General features: G+C 37.9%; 1 protein-coding gene across 10 annotated transcripts in view; it reads left to right on the forward strand.

The window, feature by feature from the left end:
* LRRC7 (leucine rich repeat containing 7) overlaps window positions 1–16552 on the forward strand; it is a 567116-nt gene that overhangs the window by 391310 nt on the left and 159254 nt on the right. For all 10 annotated transcript variants that reach the window (XR_005788652.1, XR_005788653.1, XM_040470602.1 and 7 more), the window contains exon 9: window positions 12315–12389. Coding sequence is in view for 8 of the 10 variants with exons in the window: in XM_040470602.1 (XP_040326536.1) it covers window positions 12315–12389 (75 nt within the window). In the remaining 2 variants the exon portion in view is untranslated. The remainder of the gene's footprint in view (window positions 1–12314; window positions 12390–16552) is intronic.

Here is a 16552-nt window from a genome sequence, read left to right on the forward strand (position 1 = left end):
CATCAAGAAACTTTGAGACTTTCACACATGCCCTATTTCCACTTTCAGCCTTTCCCCAGTCAAGCCCACCTACAACCACACCACCTTTACCATCTTCCCTGGAGTCTCAGTGAAAGAGATGTCCTACTTCTATTCAAGGCCAGCTTCTCCTCTTGTGTTATCAATTTCACTTATTTGCCACCTTTTAGAATTTACTTAATTAATTTTATACCATTTTATCTGTCTTTAATCTGCCTGTCTTTACTAGTATCTTCTTATCAGCTTTCTTTTCCCTTGACTTCTTCAATTTCTTCATAGCCCCTCAATTTCTCTCTATCACTAAGGTTACCATTATACTACTATTTCCAAAATTAAGTGGACAGTTTCAGTCTCTTATTTCACTGGACATCTCTCCTGTAAATGATACTTTTATTCACACTTCCTTATTCCTTAACACAACTCAATTCATTGGATTTTAGTAACCCCTTTCTCTCCTGGACTCTATGCCCTCTTGCCTTCTTTTGAGTTTGCTCTTCCTGTTTTCAGCTCTCGAGTGTTAATGTTACCCAAGGTTCTTCTCTCAGTCAGCTGTATCTCTGGTTTCCTCACATTCTTCCATAGGGAACTCATCCACATGTATTTATACTTGCTCAGACCTATTCCCCAACCTTCAGATTTTAGTAGTTAACTGATTCCTGGACATCTCCAACAGTATCTCACAGTAACCTAAATCTAATCATGGTCAAAACTTATTTCAGAGGAGAGAGTTAAGATGGCAGAGTAGTGGGGGGACCCTGGGCTTGCCTTGTCCCTTGAACACAAGTAGATTAACATCAAATCACTTTGCACACCTAGGGAATTTATTTGAGGATTAAGAGAAAAATCTGCAAAATTAGAGAGAGAAAATATGGTGGTTATGAGGTACAGAGATGTGAATTGGGGTGGGGGGGCGGGGGGAAGCTGTGGTGCCGCAGAAGGGAGGGAGCCCTTTCCATGGACAGAGAAGAGAGAGAAGAAAATGGAAGAGGAGAGACAGCCGTGCATTGGGTTCATACAAGAAAAACATCTTTCCAAAATCATTGATTGAGGAATCAAGAGGAACTGATTATTGCAAGTCTTTGAAAACAATGGAGTTCAAATTCTGAGGTTTTTAAAATTTATTTTTAATGTTTATCTATTTTTGAGAGAGAGAGAGAGAGAGAGACAAAGCAAATGGGGAAGGGCAGAGAGAGAGGGAGATACGGAATCCAAAGCAGGCTCCAGGCTCTGAGCTGTCAGCACAGGGTGCAGTGCAGGGCTTGAACCCACTAACCATGAGATCATGACCTGAGCCGAAATTGGTCACCCAAATGACTGAGCCTCTCAGGCACCCCTAAATTCTGAGGTTTTCAAAGTCCACGCCATTCACCAGAGTCAAGCCAGGTGGGCAGCAGTACTCCTGGAAAGGAGGACAGAGGCCAGGGAGCAGACAGCATGGTGTAGGGATCCACTAGGTCGCACTGGGAAAGAATACTACCCTTCCTGGAGTACATTTGGAAGAGGATATATTGGTTCTCTAAAGACAAAAGACCCAGTGGGCACCATTGAGCAGACATTCAGCAGCAAGGGACAGAAGCACGTGCAGAGGGCAGATAATCTGTTTGAAGCTTTTCATCGTGATTCACCATAAACTCCACGCACCTGTGTAGCCCTGTGACTGCTTTTCTGGGACAAAATGGCACCAGATACAGCAAAGTGAAGCTCTCTTCTAGAGGAGAGGAGCAGGTCTGCACCATGCCACATTCTTTAATATTTGGAGTTTTGAATCCCAGCTGCACACCAGAGATAAAGCACACGAGAACTGTGGCACTGGGCATGCCAATAGCCAAGGCAGATGGTGAGGGCTGGGATCTGACAGAAGCCTGGGACACAAGAGGGAGAGATTGTTTGCTTTTTTGGTTGGGCTTCCCAACCAGTGACAGTCATGAGCTTCCATCTCCAGGGATAAGAGAGCAGGGTGACACCATCCACCAGCAGGGTGGGACTTCAGTGAGCAACAGAGAGCAGTGAGCAAAAGTCTCCAGTAGAGACTGAAGCCACGTACACCAAACCCTGCCCCCCTGTGTTCTACAGAGACATCTTTGCTAAGGCAGGTCTGATTGTGAGCCTCTCCCCTAGAGGACCAGCATAGCTCTCCCCACCCCACGCCATTCACCAAGTCTACTGATTATAGAGTATTCCAAAGCATCAGCTTCGGTTCTGGTGAAATAGTACCAAGCTTTTTTTTTTCTTTTTCTTTTTCTTCTTTTTCTTCTTCTTTGGAATCAGGCTTATAGTTTTTTGTTTGTTTGTTCATTGCCTTTTCTCTTTTTTTGGATCAGTCTTCTTTTTTAACTTTATTTTCCTTTAGAACCAGGCTTACAGTTTTTTTATTTAATTCTTTGTTTTAGTTCCTTTTCCTTTTCTCTTTCTAGGATCAGGCTTTTTTCTTTTTTTTATTTTATTCTTTATAATTTTTAATCAGGCATATTGTAACAAACAAATAAAAGCACACCTCGTTAAAAGTCCAAACACTCCACACTGCAAGCAAGGAGGAGCTCTGCAGAGGACTGGCCTGTGGGAAAGAGCAGCCAAAACACAACAGCAGAGTGCATACAGCATACACCAGAAACACTTCCTGAAGTAACAGGCCCTGGACAGTGTATGACACCTTCTTAACATAGCAGTACTCTCAAGAGCAGGAAATATAACAAGCTTTCATAACACGTAAAAGACAGACACCTAGACAAAATGAAAAGACAGAGGAATTCTCCCCAAAAGAAAATCAAGAAGAAATCATAGCCAGGGATTTACTCAAAAGAGATATAATCAATACATCTGAACAAAAATTTAGAACAGCAATCATAAGAATACTAGCTGGGCTTGAAAGCAGCATAGAAGACATCAGAGAAAACTTGCTGCAGAGGTAAAAGACCTAAAAACTAGGCAGGCTGAAATAAACAATGCCATAACTGAGATGCAAAACTGACTAGTTTTAATCACAATGAAGATGGAAGAATCAGAGGAGCTAATAAGTGATATAGAAGACAAAATTATGGAAAATAATGAAGCTGAAAAGAAGAGGGAAATAAAACTATTAGATCATGAATATAAACTTAGAGAACTCTCTGATTCCATTAAGTGCAATCATATCCATATTATAGGAGTCCCAGAAGAAGAGCAAGAAAAAGGGGCAGAAGGTTTACTTCAATAAAATATAGCTGAGAAAGTCCCTAATGTGGGGAAGGAAACAGGCATCCAAGTTCAAGAGGCGCAGAGAACTCCCCTCAAAATAAAAAATTAAAAAAACCAAACAGGTCAACATCAAGACATATCATAGTGAAACTTGAGAAATACAAAGATAAAGAGATAATTATGAAAGAAGTTAAGGACAAAAGGTCCTTAATCTACAAGGGTTGACACATAGGGTTAGCAGCAGACCTATCCACAGAAACTTGGCAGTCCACAGAAACTTGGCAGGAATGATACATTCAATGTACCAAATGGGAAAAATATGCAGTGAAGAATACTTTATCCAGCAAGGCTGTCATTAAGAATAGAAAGAGAGATAGTTTCCAAGACAAGCAAAAACTAAAGTAATTCATGAACACTAAACCAGCTCTGCAAAAAATATTAAAGGTCATCCTTTGAGAGGGAAAGAGAGACCCAAAGCAACAAAGACTAAAAGGGAACAGAGACAATCTACAGGAATAGTGACCTTACTGGCAATATAATGGCGCTCAATTCTTATCTATCAATAACAACTCTGAATACAAATGGACTAAATACTCTAATCAAAGGACAGGGTGTCAGAATTGATGAAAAAAAAAAAAAAAACAAGACCTATTGATAGGCTGCTTACAAGAGATTCATTTTATTTTATTTTTTATTTTTTTAATGTTTATTTTCTTGATTGACATAGCGGGAGCAGGGGAGAGGCAGCGAGAGAGAGAGGGAGACACAGAATCCGAAGCAGGCTCCAGGCTCCGAGCTGTCAGCACAGAGCCCGTCATGGGGCCCGAATCCACAAACTATGAGATCATGAGCTGAAGTCAGATGCCCAACTGACTGAGCCACCCAGGCATCCCTAAGAGATTCGTTTTAGACCCAAAGACACCTCCAGTTTGAAAGTGAGGACATGCTAATAGACATCAAAAGAAAGCTGGAGTAACCATATTTATATCAGACAAACTAGATTTTAAACAAAAGACTATAGTAAGAGATGAAGGAGAGCACTATATGATAATAAAGGGGTCTATTGAACAAGAAGATTTAGCGGTGCCTGGGTGGCACAGTCAGTTAAGTATCCACTCTTGATTTTGGTTCAGGTCTCATGGTCACGAGATTGAACCCTGCATCAGGCTCCACACTGGGCATAAAGCCTGCTTAAGATTTTCTCTCTCCCTCTTCCTTGGTCTCTTCCCTGCTTACACACTCTCACTCTCTCTCTCTCTCCAAAAAAAAAAAAAAAAAAAAAAGTAGATCTAACACTATTAAGTATTTATGCCCCCAACTTGAAAGAGGCCAAATGTATAAATCAATTAATAACAAACTTGAAATTCATTGATAATACAATAGTAACAGGAGACTTTAACACCCCACTTACAACAATGGACAGATCATCTAAGCAGGAAATTGACAAGGAAACAATAGCTTTGAATGACATTCTGGACTGGATGGACTTAACAGATACATTCAGAACATTTTATCCTAAAGCAGTAGAATGCACATTCTTTTCAAGTGCACATGGAACATTCTCCAGAAGAGATCACATAGTGGGTCACAAATCAGCCTTCAACCAGTACAAAAAGTTTGAGATCATACCACACATGTTATCAGACCACAATGCTATGAAACAAAGTCAACCACAAGAAAAAATGTGGAAAGACCACAAACACGTGGAGGTTAAAGAACATCCTACTAAAGAATGAATAGGTTAACCAGAAAATTAAAGAAGAAATTAGGGGTGCCTGGGTGGCTCAGTCAGTTAAGCATACAACTCTTGATTTCAGCTCAGGTCATGATCTCATGATTCATGGGTTTGGGCCCCACTTTGGGCTCTGTGCTGACAAAACAAAGTCTGCTTGGATTCTCTCTCTCCCTCTCTTCTGCCCCTCCCTCCTCAATATAAATAAATAAACATTTAAAAGGAAATAAAGAAGGAACTTACAAATACATGGAAGCAAATGAAAATGAAAACACCACAGTCCAAAACCTTTGGGATGCAGTAAAGGCAGTCATAAAAGGGAAGTATGTAGCAATACAGGCCTTTATTAAGAAGCAAGAAAAATCTCAAATACACATCCTAATTTTACACTTTTAGGAGTTGGAAAAGGACAGAAAATAAAACCTAAAATGAGCATAAAGGAATTAATAAAGATCAGAACATAAATAAATGATATAGAAATTTAAAAAAAACAGTAGAACAAATCAACAAAACTAGGAGTTGCTTCTTTGAAAGAATTAACAAAATTGATAAATCTTTAGCCAGACTTATCAAAAAAAAAGAGAAAAGATCCAAATAAATAAAATCAAGAATGAAAAACGAGAGATTACAACCAACACCACAGAAATATAAAGAAATATAAACAATTGTAAGAGACTATTATGAGCAATTAATTATATGCCAACAGATTGGGCATTCTGGAAAAAATGGATAAATTCCTAGAAACACGTAAACTACCAAAATTAAACAGGAAAAAATGGAAAATTTGAACAGACCCATAACCAGCAAAGAAATTGAATCAGTAATCAAAAATCTCCCAACAGACAAGAGTACAGGGCCAGATGGCTTCCCATGCCAGACATTTAAAGAAGAGTTGATACCTATTCTGAAACTGTCCAAGAAAACAGGAATGAGAGGAAAACTTCCAAACTCACTCTATGAGGCCAGAATTACCTTGATTCCAAAACCAAAGACCCCACTAAAAAGGAGAATTACAGACCAATATCCCTGATGAACACCAATGCAAAAATTTTCAAAAAGATACTAGCAAATCGAATCCAACAGTACATTAAAAGAATTATTTGCCATGATCAAGTGGGATTTATTTCTGGGCTGCAAGGGTAGTTCAATATCTGCAAATCAATCAACATGATACATCACATTAATGAAAGAAATGATAAGAGTCTTATGATTCTTTCAATAGATGGAGATAAAGCATTTGACAAAATACAGCATCCTTTCTTGATACAAAAAAAAAAGTCAAGAAAGTAGGGCTAGAAGGAGCATACCTCAACATCACAAAGACCATATACAAAAGGCCCACAGCTAGTATCATCCTCAATGGGGAAAAAAACAGCTTTCCCCCTAAGGTCACGAACGCAACAAGGATGTCCACTCTGACCACTGTTGTTCAGCATAGTACTGGAAGTCGTAGCCTCAGTAATCAAACAACAAAAATAAATTAAAGGCATCCAAACTGGCAAGGAAGTTAAACTTTCATTATTCATAGACGACATAGTTCTCTATGTTATAAACCCAAAAGACTACAAAAAAAAAAATTTGCTAAAACTGATACATGAATTAAGCAAAGTCTTAGGATATAAAATCAATGTACAGAAAGCTGTTGCATTTTTATACACCAAGAATGAAGCCACAGAAAGAGAAATCAAGGAATCGATCCCATTTACAATTGCACCAAAAACCGTTAAGATACCTAGGAATAAGCCTAACCAAAGAGGTAAAAGATCTGTACTCTGAAAACTATAGAACACTTATTAACAAAATTGAAGACACAAAGAAGTGAAAAAACATTCCATGCTCATGGATTGGAAGAGCAAATATTGTTAAAATGCCTATACTACCCAAAGCAATCTGCACATTCAGTGTAATCCCTATCAAAGTAACGCCAGCAGTTTTCACAGAACTAGAGCCAACAATTCTAAAATTTGTATGGAACCAGAAAAGACCCCAAAAAGCCAAAGTAATATTGAAAAAGAAAAGCAAAGTGGGAGGCATCATAATTCTGGACTTCAAGCTGTATTACAAAGTTGTAATCATCAAGACAGTATGGTACTGGCACCAAAACAGACACATAGATCAATGAAACAGAATAGAGAACCCAGAAATGGACCCACAAATGTATGGTCAACTAATCTTCAACAAAGCAGGAAAGAATATCCAATGGGAAAAAAAGACAGTCTCTTCAACAAATGGTGCTGGGAAAACGGGACAGTTACAATCAGAAGAATGAACCTGGACCATTTTCTTACACCATGCACAAAAATAAAGACAACATGGATGCAAGACCTCAATGTGAGACAGGAAGCCATCAGAATCCTAAAGGAGAACACCGGCAGCAACTTTTTTGACCTCAGCCACAACAACTTCTTACTAGACATGTCTCTGAAGGCAAGGGAAACAAAAGCAAAAATGAACTATTGAGACATCATCAAGTTAAAAACCTTCTGCATAGTGAAGGAAACAATCAACAAAACTAAAAGGCAATCATGGAATGGGAGAAGATATTTGCAAATGACATGTCAGATAAAGGACTAGAATCCAAAATTTACAAGAACTTATCAAATTTAACACCCTAAAAAGAATTAATCCAGTTAAGAAATGGACAGAAGATAAGCAGACATTTCTCCGAAGAAAACATACCAAATGGCTAACAGACACATAAAAATGCTCAACATCACTCATCATCAGGGAAATACAAATCAAAACCACAATGAGATACCACCTCACACCTGTCAGAATGGCTAAAATTAACAATTCAGGAAACAACAGATGTTTGCAAGTTTGCACAGAAAAGGAGTGGAACCCTCTTACAATGTTGGTAGGAATGCAAACTGGTGCAGCCACTCTGGAAAATAGTATGGCAGTTCCTCAAAAAGTTAAAACTGGACCTACCCTACAACTGAACAATTGCACCACTAGGTATTTCTCCAAAGGATACAAAATTCTGACTCAAAGGGGGCACATGCACCCCATTGTTTATAGTAGCACTATCAACAACAACGAAAGTATGGAAAAAACCCAAATGTCCACGAACTGATGAATGAATAAAGAAGATGTAATGTGTATGTATATATATGCAATGAAGTAGACAGAGCTAGAGTGTATTATGCTAAGTGAAATAAGTCAGTTAGAGACAGACAAATACCATATGATTTCACTCAGTGGAATTTAGGAAACAAAACAGATGAATACAGGGGAATGGAATGAAAAATAAAATGAGATAAAAACAGAGAGGGAGGCAAACTATAAGAGACTCTTAAATATAGAGAACAAACTGATGGTTACCAGAGGGAAAATAAGTCAGGGGATGGGCTAAATGGGTGGTAGACATTAAGGAGGGCACTTGTTATAATAAGCACTAGGTGTTGTATGTAAGTGATGAATCACTAAATTCTACCCTTGAAACCAAGACTACACTATATGTTAAGTAACTTTAACTTAAATAAAACCTTTGAGAAAAAAAACACTAAATTCAGTCTCTCTCATATGTTTCCAGCCCAATATTCTGCATTTCCATTGGTGGCAACTACCAGGTGCTGTGAAACTGGGGGACGTGCATGACCCTCACTCTCACCCCTATATTAAGTCACCAAATCCTATTGTTTTCATTGTCTAAGTGTTTTTTGAATTCAACTTCTTTATCTTTAGTCCTCATTATCTCTTTCGTAACTAGCCCTATTAAGATTTCCTGTTGTTGTTTTCTTTTCCTTTTTCCAACAGGACAGTTATATATATATAACACCTATCTGCCACAATCACTTCCTATTAAAAATCTTTTAGTGATGTTCCTTCACCCATGTAATAAAGTTCTATCTCCCTAACATGAGACCTTCACAGACCCCACCCTCTTTTGTTAGCCTCATTTTCTACTACTCACTCTATTTCAAACTTAACACCCCAGTAAAGCAAAGCGCCTGTTGCCATTCATACATCATGCTATTTCTCATCTCTCTGCTTCTGGCTAAAATGTGCTTCCTCTTCTCTCCTCTTTACTGACCAACTCCTTCTCATCTGAGCTCCATGAATAGTTATGTGGCTTCCTCATTACAAGGGCATATAGGTTCCCCTTTCTTCATTTTCCCATAATGCCATGTATTTGCTTTTTGCATATTTGCTGCAGAAATAGACCATGACTTTCTTGAGGACAGAGACCACAGCATGCGTTATGACTCTAGTGTAATGCCTAGAACTTAGGTGATGTTTAATAAGTATTTACTGAATGAAGGGATAACTGACTTATTGAAGTACTATGTATCCATTCTTGCCATTCTTTTTTTTTATATATATATATGGTGTCACCATGTAGCAGGGACAGTAGTGTTCACCAAATAATTCATGAATTTCTCTTATATTTCTTAGGCTTTCTTAAACTTGAGGCCATAGAAATAGTCTAGATGATTAGGTATAATCAGAAGTGATATATGTCCCTTCTAGTCTGAGATCTTTAAGAGCAATGACTAGTTTTCTATACTGTCTTCTCTGCTTTGGCTCTTCTGGAAGTCTTGAGATGGTGGCAACCCATGACACTGGATGTAGTGAGAGTGGGAAGTAAGCCTGTGGTGTTAAACCACTGAGATTTGGGGATTAATTTGTTACCACAACACAATAGAGTTTATCTTGAGTAATGTTCACCATTCGAAGTTTATAAATTAATCTCCATCTTATCACATACATAAGGATGTATTGAAGTTTCCAGTATACTCTTCTCTCTTTTCATAAAGTCCGCATGGTGCCTGGGTGTAGGAAAATCTGCACCATATGACTGATGTTTTCCAACTGGCTTGACTATTCCTAGCCAGCCCTCTGCTTCAAAGTCTCTGCACATCAGAGTGTGCTTCCTACGACTTGATTTATGTTTTCCGTCCTTGCCCAGCATATCATACAGTTGGAGTAGTTCACTGACTGTTTGCTATTGGTGTTAGTAAAAGTAGGAATATTTTCCTACACAAAAAAAATCCCCCACACTTACTCACACATGCCTCTGAGTCCACAGCTGAATGCCACTCTCTAACTTTAGATTTTGATCTTTGTTGTAAATGGAATTTCTCCAAGGAACAGTACCATGTTTAATTGCAATTGCAAGCTAAAGGTATCAGAGCCTCTTTCCAAACTAGTCCTAGCAGTTTCTGAAGCCCTTCTAATGTGTCAAAGATGTGTGTACATCACTCCTGCTTACCCACGATTACCAATATTCTCATCTTAACATATATACAATTCCATTCTTTCACACTATTATTCTATAAAATACACTAGTTTTCCTAAGTAGGTCTCAAAGTTTACAGAACTATGGTTGTACTTTGTTTCAGTGATAATTTTTTTTTTCAGTTGAAAGAGACAAAACATCTGATTTCAGGTGTGGCTTAATTTTGGCCTAATATGATGTCATCAGGATCCGTCTCTTAACTGAAACAGCCTTCCCCTTTTCTTCACACCTGCAGCTCCCAGGGCTGTCCCCTTCCAGTTTCTAGTCCAGCAGGGAAGAGCAAGTCTTTTCCCCTGAAGCCTCAGTGAAAGAAACATTGTTTCTCAACTGCTCTGAATGGATCATGTTCCCATCCTCCAGCCAACCCTGTGGCCAGGTGAATACTATGCACCAATTAGCTTAGGCCTTCCTCACTTCCCTCCTGGAAGGAATCAACTTCAAGGGAAGCTGGTGGCCTGAATAGGATAATTTCTAGAGAGAAATCAGAAAAAGGTCATCACGAATAAAAAGATAATGATGGTAGCAATAGCAACCTCTAACCTTTCCATATAGTCTGCTGCCCATGAGGTACAATTTAGAGAATGCTTCAATTTGGGAATTGAAATTTCGTTATGCACTATGTGTTACACCTTGATCATATTCTCTCTCTCCTTTCTCTGAACTTCTCTACATTATTCTTTTCTCCCATATGCTACCTTCTGTTTCTGCTATTTATATGCATTTGTCTGTTCAATTAGATCATCCGTTACTTCAAGGCAGTAACTGAGTTTGAATAACTGTGGATCGTACACTGTGCCTTACCATAGTAGGCATCCCCACTGTTCAACCAATCAAAATTTGCTGAGTAAATGGAGAGATAAGAAATGAGTGGGTCTGATTCATACTATTATCATATCTCAGTAATACAATGCCTGGGACGGTGGGGGAGGGGGCAATTGTGTGTAAGGCTCTAACACATACTCATGATAAAAACCTATTGTGTGTCAAGTACCATGGCAAGCAATGGGGATGTGAGGAATAGTGATTAAAAAATAAACATGGGAATGCAAGCTGGTGCAGCCACTCTGGAAAACAGATGGAGGTTCCTCAAAAAACTAAAAATAGAACTACCCTATGACCCAGAAATTGTACTACTAGGCATTTATCCATGGGATATAGGTGTGCTGTTTCGAAGGGGCACATGCACCCCCATGTTTATAGCAGCACTAATCAACAATAGCCAAAGTATGGAAAGAGCCCAAATGTCCATCGATGGATGAATGGATAAAGAAGATGAGGTATATGTATATATATATATATATATATATATATGTATGTATATATATATATATATATATACACACACACATATATGTGTGTGTGTGTGTGTGTGTGTATATATATATATATATACACACACACACAATGGAGTATTACTCAGCAATCACCAAGAATGAAATCTTGCCATTTGCAACTACATGGATGGAACTGGAGGGTATTATGCTAAGTGAAATTAGTCAGTCAAAGGAAGACAAAAATCATATGACTTCACTCATATCAGGACTTTAAGAGACAAAACAGATGAACATACGGGAAGGGAAACAAAAATAATATAAAAACAGGGAGGGGGACAAAACAGAAGAGACTCATAAATACGAGAAAAACTGAGGGTTACTGGAGGGGTTGTGGGAGGGGGGATGGGCTAAATGGGTAAGGGGCACTAAGGAATCTACTCCCGAAATCATTGTTGTACTATATGCTAATTTGGATGTAAATTTTAAAAAATAAAATATAAAATTTAAAAAAAATAAAAAATAATAAAGATGAAAAAAACAAACATTGCTCTGCTCTTCAAAAGCTTATATTTTAGTGAAGAAGACAGACACATTGAGTAATTAGAGTGTAATAAATGCTACAAAGGATCATTGTAAGGTGTTAAGAGAGAGTTATAGATTCTAATTTTTATTACTGTTGTTCTGATTGTTTCCAGATGAGTTCTAAGTTAGCTATACGAGGGACTCTCAGTTTTGATGAAAGTCTGTTAAACTTAGAACTTCTTAAAGGATTAACATTAGATTCCCAAATAAAGTTTCCAGATTCAAGAAATTACACTTCTATTGTGCTAAGAAAAGACTAATTGTGTTGTCTTTCTCCCTACCTCTCTTCTAGCCTGAAGTTCTGGATCAAATACAAAATTTAAGGGAGTTATGGATGGATAATAATGCGTTACAAGTGCTACCTGGGGTATGTAAGTTTTTATTATGCCACATTGTCTAGCATCTGTGCTATATATTAATGGTAATGACTAATAATCTTAATATATAAATATCAGTGTTTGCCTTTCACAATAAAACATTTGTTTGGTTACCAAGTGTTTTTTCGCTAGTTTGTTTGTTTATTTTTTTGTATTTCACATACCTTTTGTAAATAGTATAGGCATACGAAATGTATGAAAGATTCTCTTGTTCTCTTAGGATTATATTTTTCATCTCTCCACATACCGATTTTTAAAACTGAGAAAGTTATATTGTTATATACTGAAAAAGAAAATGCTACATATAATACCAAGTCTTATTTTTGCAAAATCAAACTTATTCGTATAGGTAACTAGATAATAGTTTCTGCTTATGTTAGAGCTTTTCCACAAAATGAAAATCTTTCTCTCAGTTTGGGTGATTTCCATTAGAACCCATTTGAATTTTCGAAATGGTAAATGGCAAATTATCAGGTGTTAAAAATAGAAAGTTCAACTAGAGTCCATTTTTTTTCTACTAACACACAGACAATCCAGTAATATCTCCTAAGTAGTAGGTTTACCAGTTAACTCATTGAGTTTGAATATTTAGCCTTTCCCACTCAGTGAAATAGTGGCTTCCAATAAAAACATTGCCTCTTGCCACTCATAACACATGCAGTCAAATAAGTATGTACACACACACACACACACACACACACACGGCAACCACAATTGGGCTGAGTAGCCAGGGCAGCTGGATTTATAATAACTCTTCAGCCACTGAGATTTTGATGTGTGTTCCCAAAGCCAATTTTATTCTTCTTTTGACTTGACATTAAAAATTCCTTAAAATAATTGCAAAAGCAACAAGAACAAGAAGTGTTTCTCTTTTGAACAAGCATGAGACCACATGAAAGAGAAAATCTGGCAAAAGATTAAGGAAAAAAATACTTTCTTCTCTTATCAAAAGAATACATTTATACTATCATCACAGACACAAAACAAAAAAGCATGCACATCTTTTATATATTGATTTATTCAAAAACCGTTTACAAATACACCTCTATGAACCAGAAACCATGCTAATGTTAGAGCTACAAAGATAATATATTCAATGACCTTGAATACATTTGTTTGAGGAGCTCACACATAACAGGAGAGACAGATCTAGATTCCACTACATGTAGTAGAGCCCAATTTGTGCCATAGCCAAAGTATGTACAAATCCTGGGGCAACACAGGGAAGGCACTCACCAATTCCCTGTGCAGAGATTGAGAAATCGGAATGTATGTCTAATCAGAAAAGTCTATACCCGCTTCTTCAATATATTTACTAATTCAAAAACACCTAGATAATGCCTAACTCATGATAAATGCTAGATGTTTTACAAATAGATACTCCTTGAGTCCTTATAATAAGCCTATGAAGTAGGGTTTCCTACTATCCCCATGTTACAGATGATAAACTGAAACAGAAAGAATAAGAAACTGGCCCAAGATCACGCAGCCAGTAAATAGTGGAAGTGTAATTCAAACCAACACCAGGGGCTGTTGTTCATTCTCAAGCTCCAAAATCCTGCTGCTAGAGAATCAACAAAGGGCACAGATGAGAATTAGGTTCATCTTATTTTTCATAGTCATTACATTTCCAAAATCCAAACTTAACAATCAATTCAGACCTCATATTGTTTAGTAAGCTTTTTATCTAAATAGAAAAGTAGTGTTGAAACCGTCTGTGAACAGATAAGTGTTGTGAGAATAGATTTTTCTTACATACTGCTTTACGTAGATTTCTCACTTTAGTACACTTGAGTTTTTATATTTTATTTTATTCCTTGTGGGAATACCCCCACCTCCCTGCCATAAAGAGGCATGGCTTTCTGAATGTCTGTGTTGGCAAATAGTTGTTATGCAAGGACCTAGAAACACGTGTCTTTGAGAGACTAATCTTGAATGTAGCCTTAAACTAGCCAGTCTATCAGTTTCACAGAATGATTAATCCTAAATATTTAGTGTTATAAGACCCAGGGAAAAAAGCAAGATCATCTTATTATTAGTTCATGTATCATTGTACATTAAAGTAACATACTTTTAAAATACTTTTGGAAGCCTGAACTATCATTTTACTACTCCATTTTTCATAAATCAGAGAAGAAAGGAGCTAATGATCAGAAGTTAGTCTTCTACATAGCTATCTTGTTCACTGTCACTCTAAGATCAATCAACCAAAATGTGAGTAAACAATGCATTGAATCAGTATTTATTTTTAAACAAACTCCAGTATCTTCTTTTGTGATGGCTTTTACTTTTTTCATTTACTATCTACTGCTCACTTATAGAGCCCTCTGTATCGAGAGATGTTGGAGCAACATTCAATATCCCCAAGGATTCTGAGACATTAGACTTCAAAGGTCTTTATCACCGCAGGCTACTATTGCTTTTATAAGGTGTTTGAAAGTGAGGGTTGAGAAAGACTCAAAAATAAACACCAAAGCATTGTTTTGCTTCTAAAAATGATGTTTAGAAACTTGACACCAAAATATTGAGTTGTGCTGGAAATAACAATGAAGGGGGCTTCAAAGAGTAAAGAAATTTCCTCATGATGAAAGAACAAAAAAGAGCCCCCCCACACACACACACACATCATTCCTTCCTTGCTCACCAGAAGAGAAGAATGGTTATGGTATCATAATAGCTCCTTAGGGTGGGAATCTATAAGTAAAGTGACAGTATTTTTCCAAGTGACATATTTCCAGGTGTAGGGAGAATTCAGCCCTCTGGCTTCACTCACCCAAAGTACTCAGTTCCTAGCCTAGCAACTATTCATCTATTCCAAGACTTCGCACATTCTGTGCCTCCATGGGGCGTGAGGTCACAGACCTAGAGATATATGCTGGGTTAATTATGGAGTTAGAGGTCAGTGACTGCTGATATAATCAATATGCTTTGTGGTCTGTAATCTAAGAAAAGTGATTTGAATTTTATCTCCACCCCTCATTAATGGGGTAACCTTGGAATGTTATTTGTAATAATTGCTGTCATGAATCATCCTCCTGGAATGAAGAACTTACTCTCTATTCCTGAAGCTTCTGGGAATACTGTTTTCAGCTTTCCACCTTCTTCAGGATTTGCTCCAGCTGAAAAGAACCTCCTTACCCAGGGTCACATCTCTAGTCTGGGAGACCTGTACCCAATGACCAGTGATAAAGGCCTGGCTCCTCATCCTTACTTAGACTCACCCTACTACTGCCAGGCAATCCAACTCAGTGACTCTTAAAGGGCTACCCAAGGAGTTCCTGAAGATTTCATTCCAGCTCACCGCTTCATCTACCTAGCCATGCCTCCTTTCTCCTCTCTGTCTTCCCACTGGTATTGATCCTAAGAACACTCTCTCATAAACATCTCCTTGTCTCTGCTTCCCATTGTGTGACATTAATTACTAAATTTCATTGTGCATTGAAGTGCAGATTCTTTTTTTTTTATTTTTTTATTTATTTTTTTTATTTATATATGAAATTTATTGTCAAATTGGTTTCCATACAACACCCAGTGCTCATCCCAAAGGTGCCCTCCTCAATACCCATCACCCACCCTCTCCTCCCTCCCACCCCCCATCAACCCTTAGTTTGTTCTCAGTTCTCAACAGTCTCTTATGCTTTGGCTCTCTCCCACTCTAACCTCTTTTTTTTTTTTCCTTCCCCTCCCCCATGGGTTCCTGTTAAGTTTCTCAGGATCCACATAAGAGTGAAACCATATGGTATCTGTCTTTCTCTGTATGGCTTATTTCACTTAGCATCACACTCTCCAGTTCCATCCACGTTGCTACAAAAGGCCATATTTCATTTTTTCTCATTGCCACGTAGTATTCCATTGTGTATATAAACCACAATTTCTTTATCCATTCATCAGTTGATGGACATTTAGGCTCTTTCCATAATTTGGCTATTGTTGAGAGTGCTGCTATGAACATTGGGGTACAAGTGCCCCTATGCATCAGTACTCCTGTGTCCCTTGGATAAATTCCTAGCAGTGCTATTGCTGGGTCATAGGGTAGGTCTATTTTTAATTTTCTGAGGAACCTCCACACTGCTTTCCAGAGCGGCTGCACCAATTTGCATTCCCACCAACAGTGCAAGAGGGTTCCCGTTTCTCCACATCCTCTCCAGCATCT

The sequence above is a fragment of the Herpailurus yagouaroundi genome, unplaced genomic scaffold (assembly GCF_014898765.1).
Source record: "Herpailurus yagouaroundi ecotype Mexico unplaced genomic scaffold, PumYag 77, whole genome shotgun sequence".
Classification (NCBI taxonomy): Eukaryota; Metazoa; Chordata; class Mammalia; order Carnivora; family Felidae; genus Herpailurus; species Herpailurus yagouaroundi.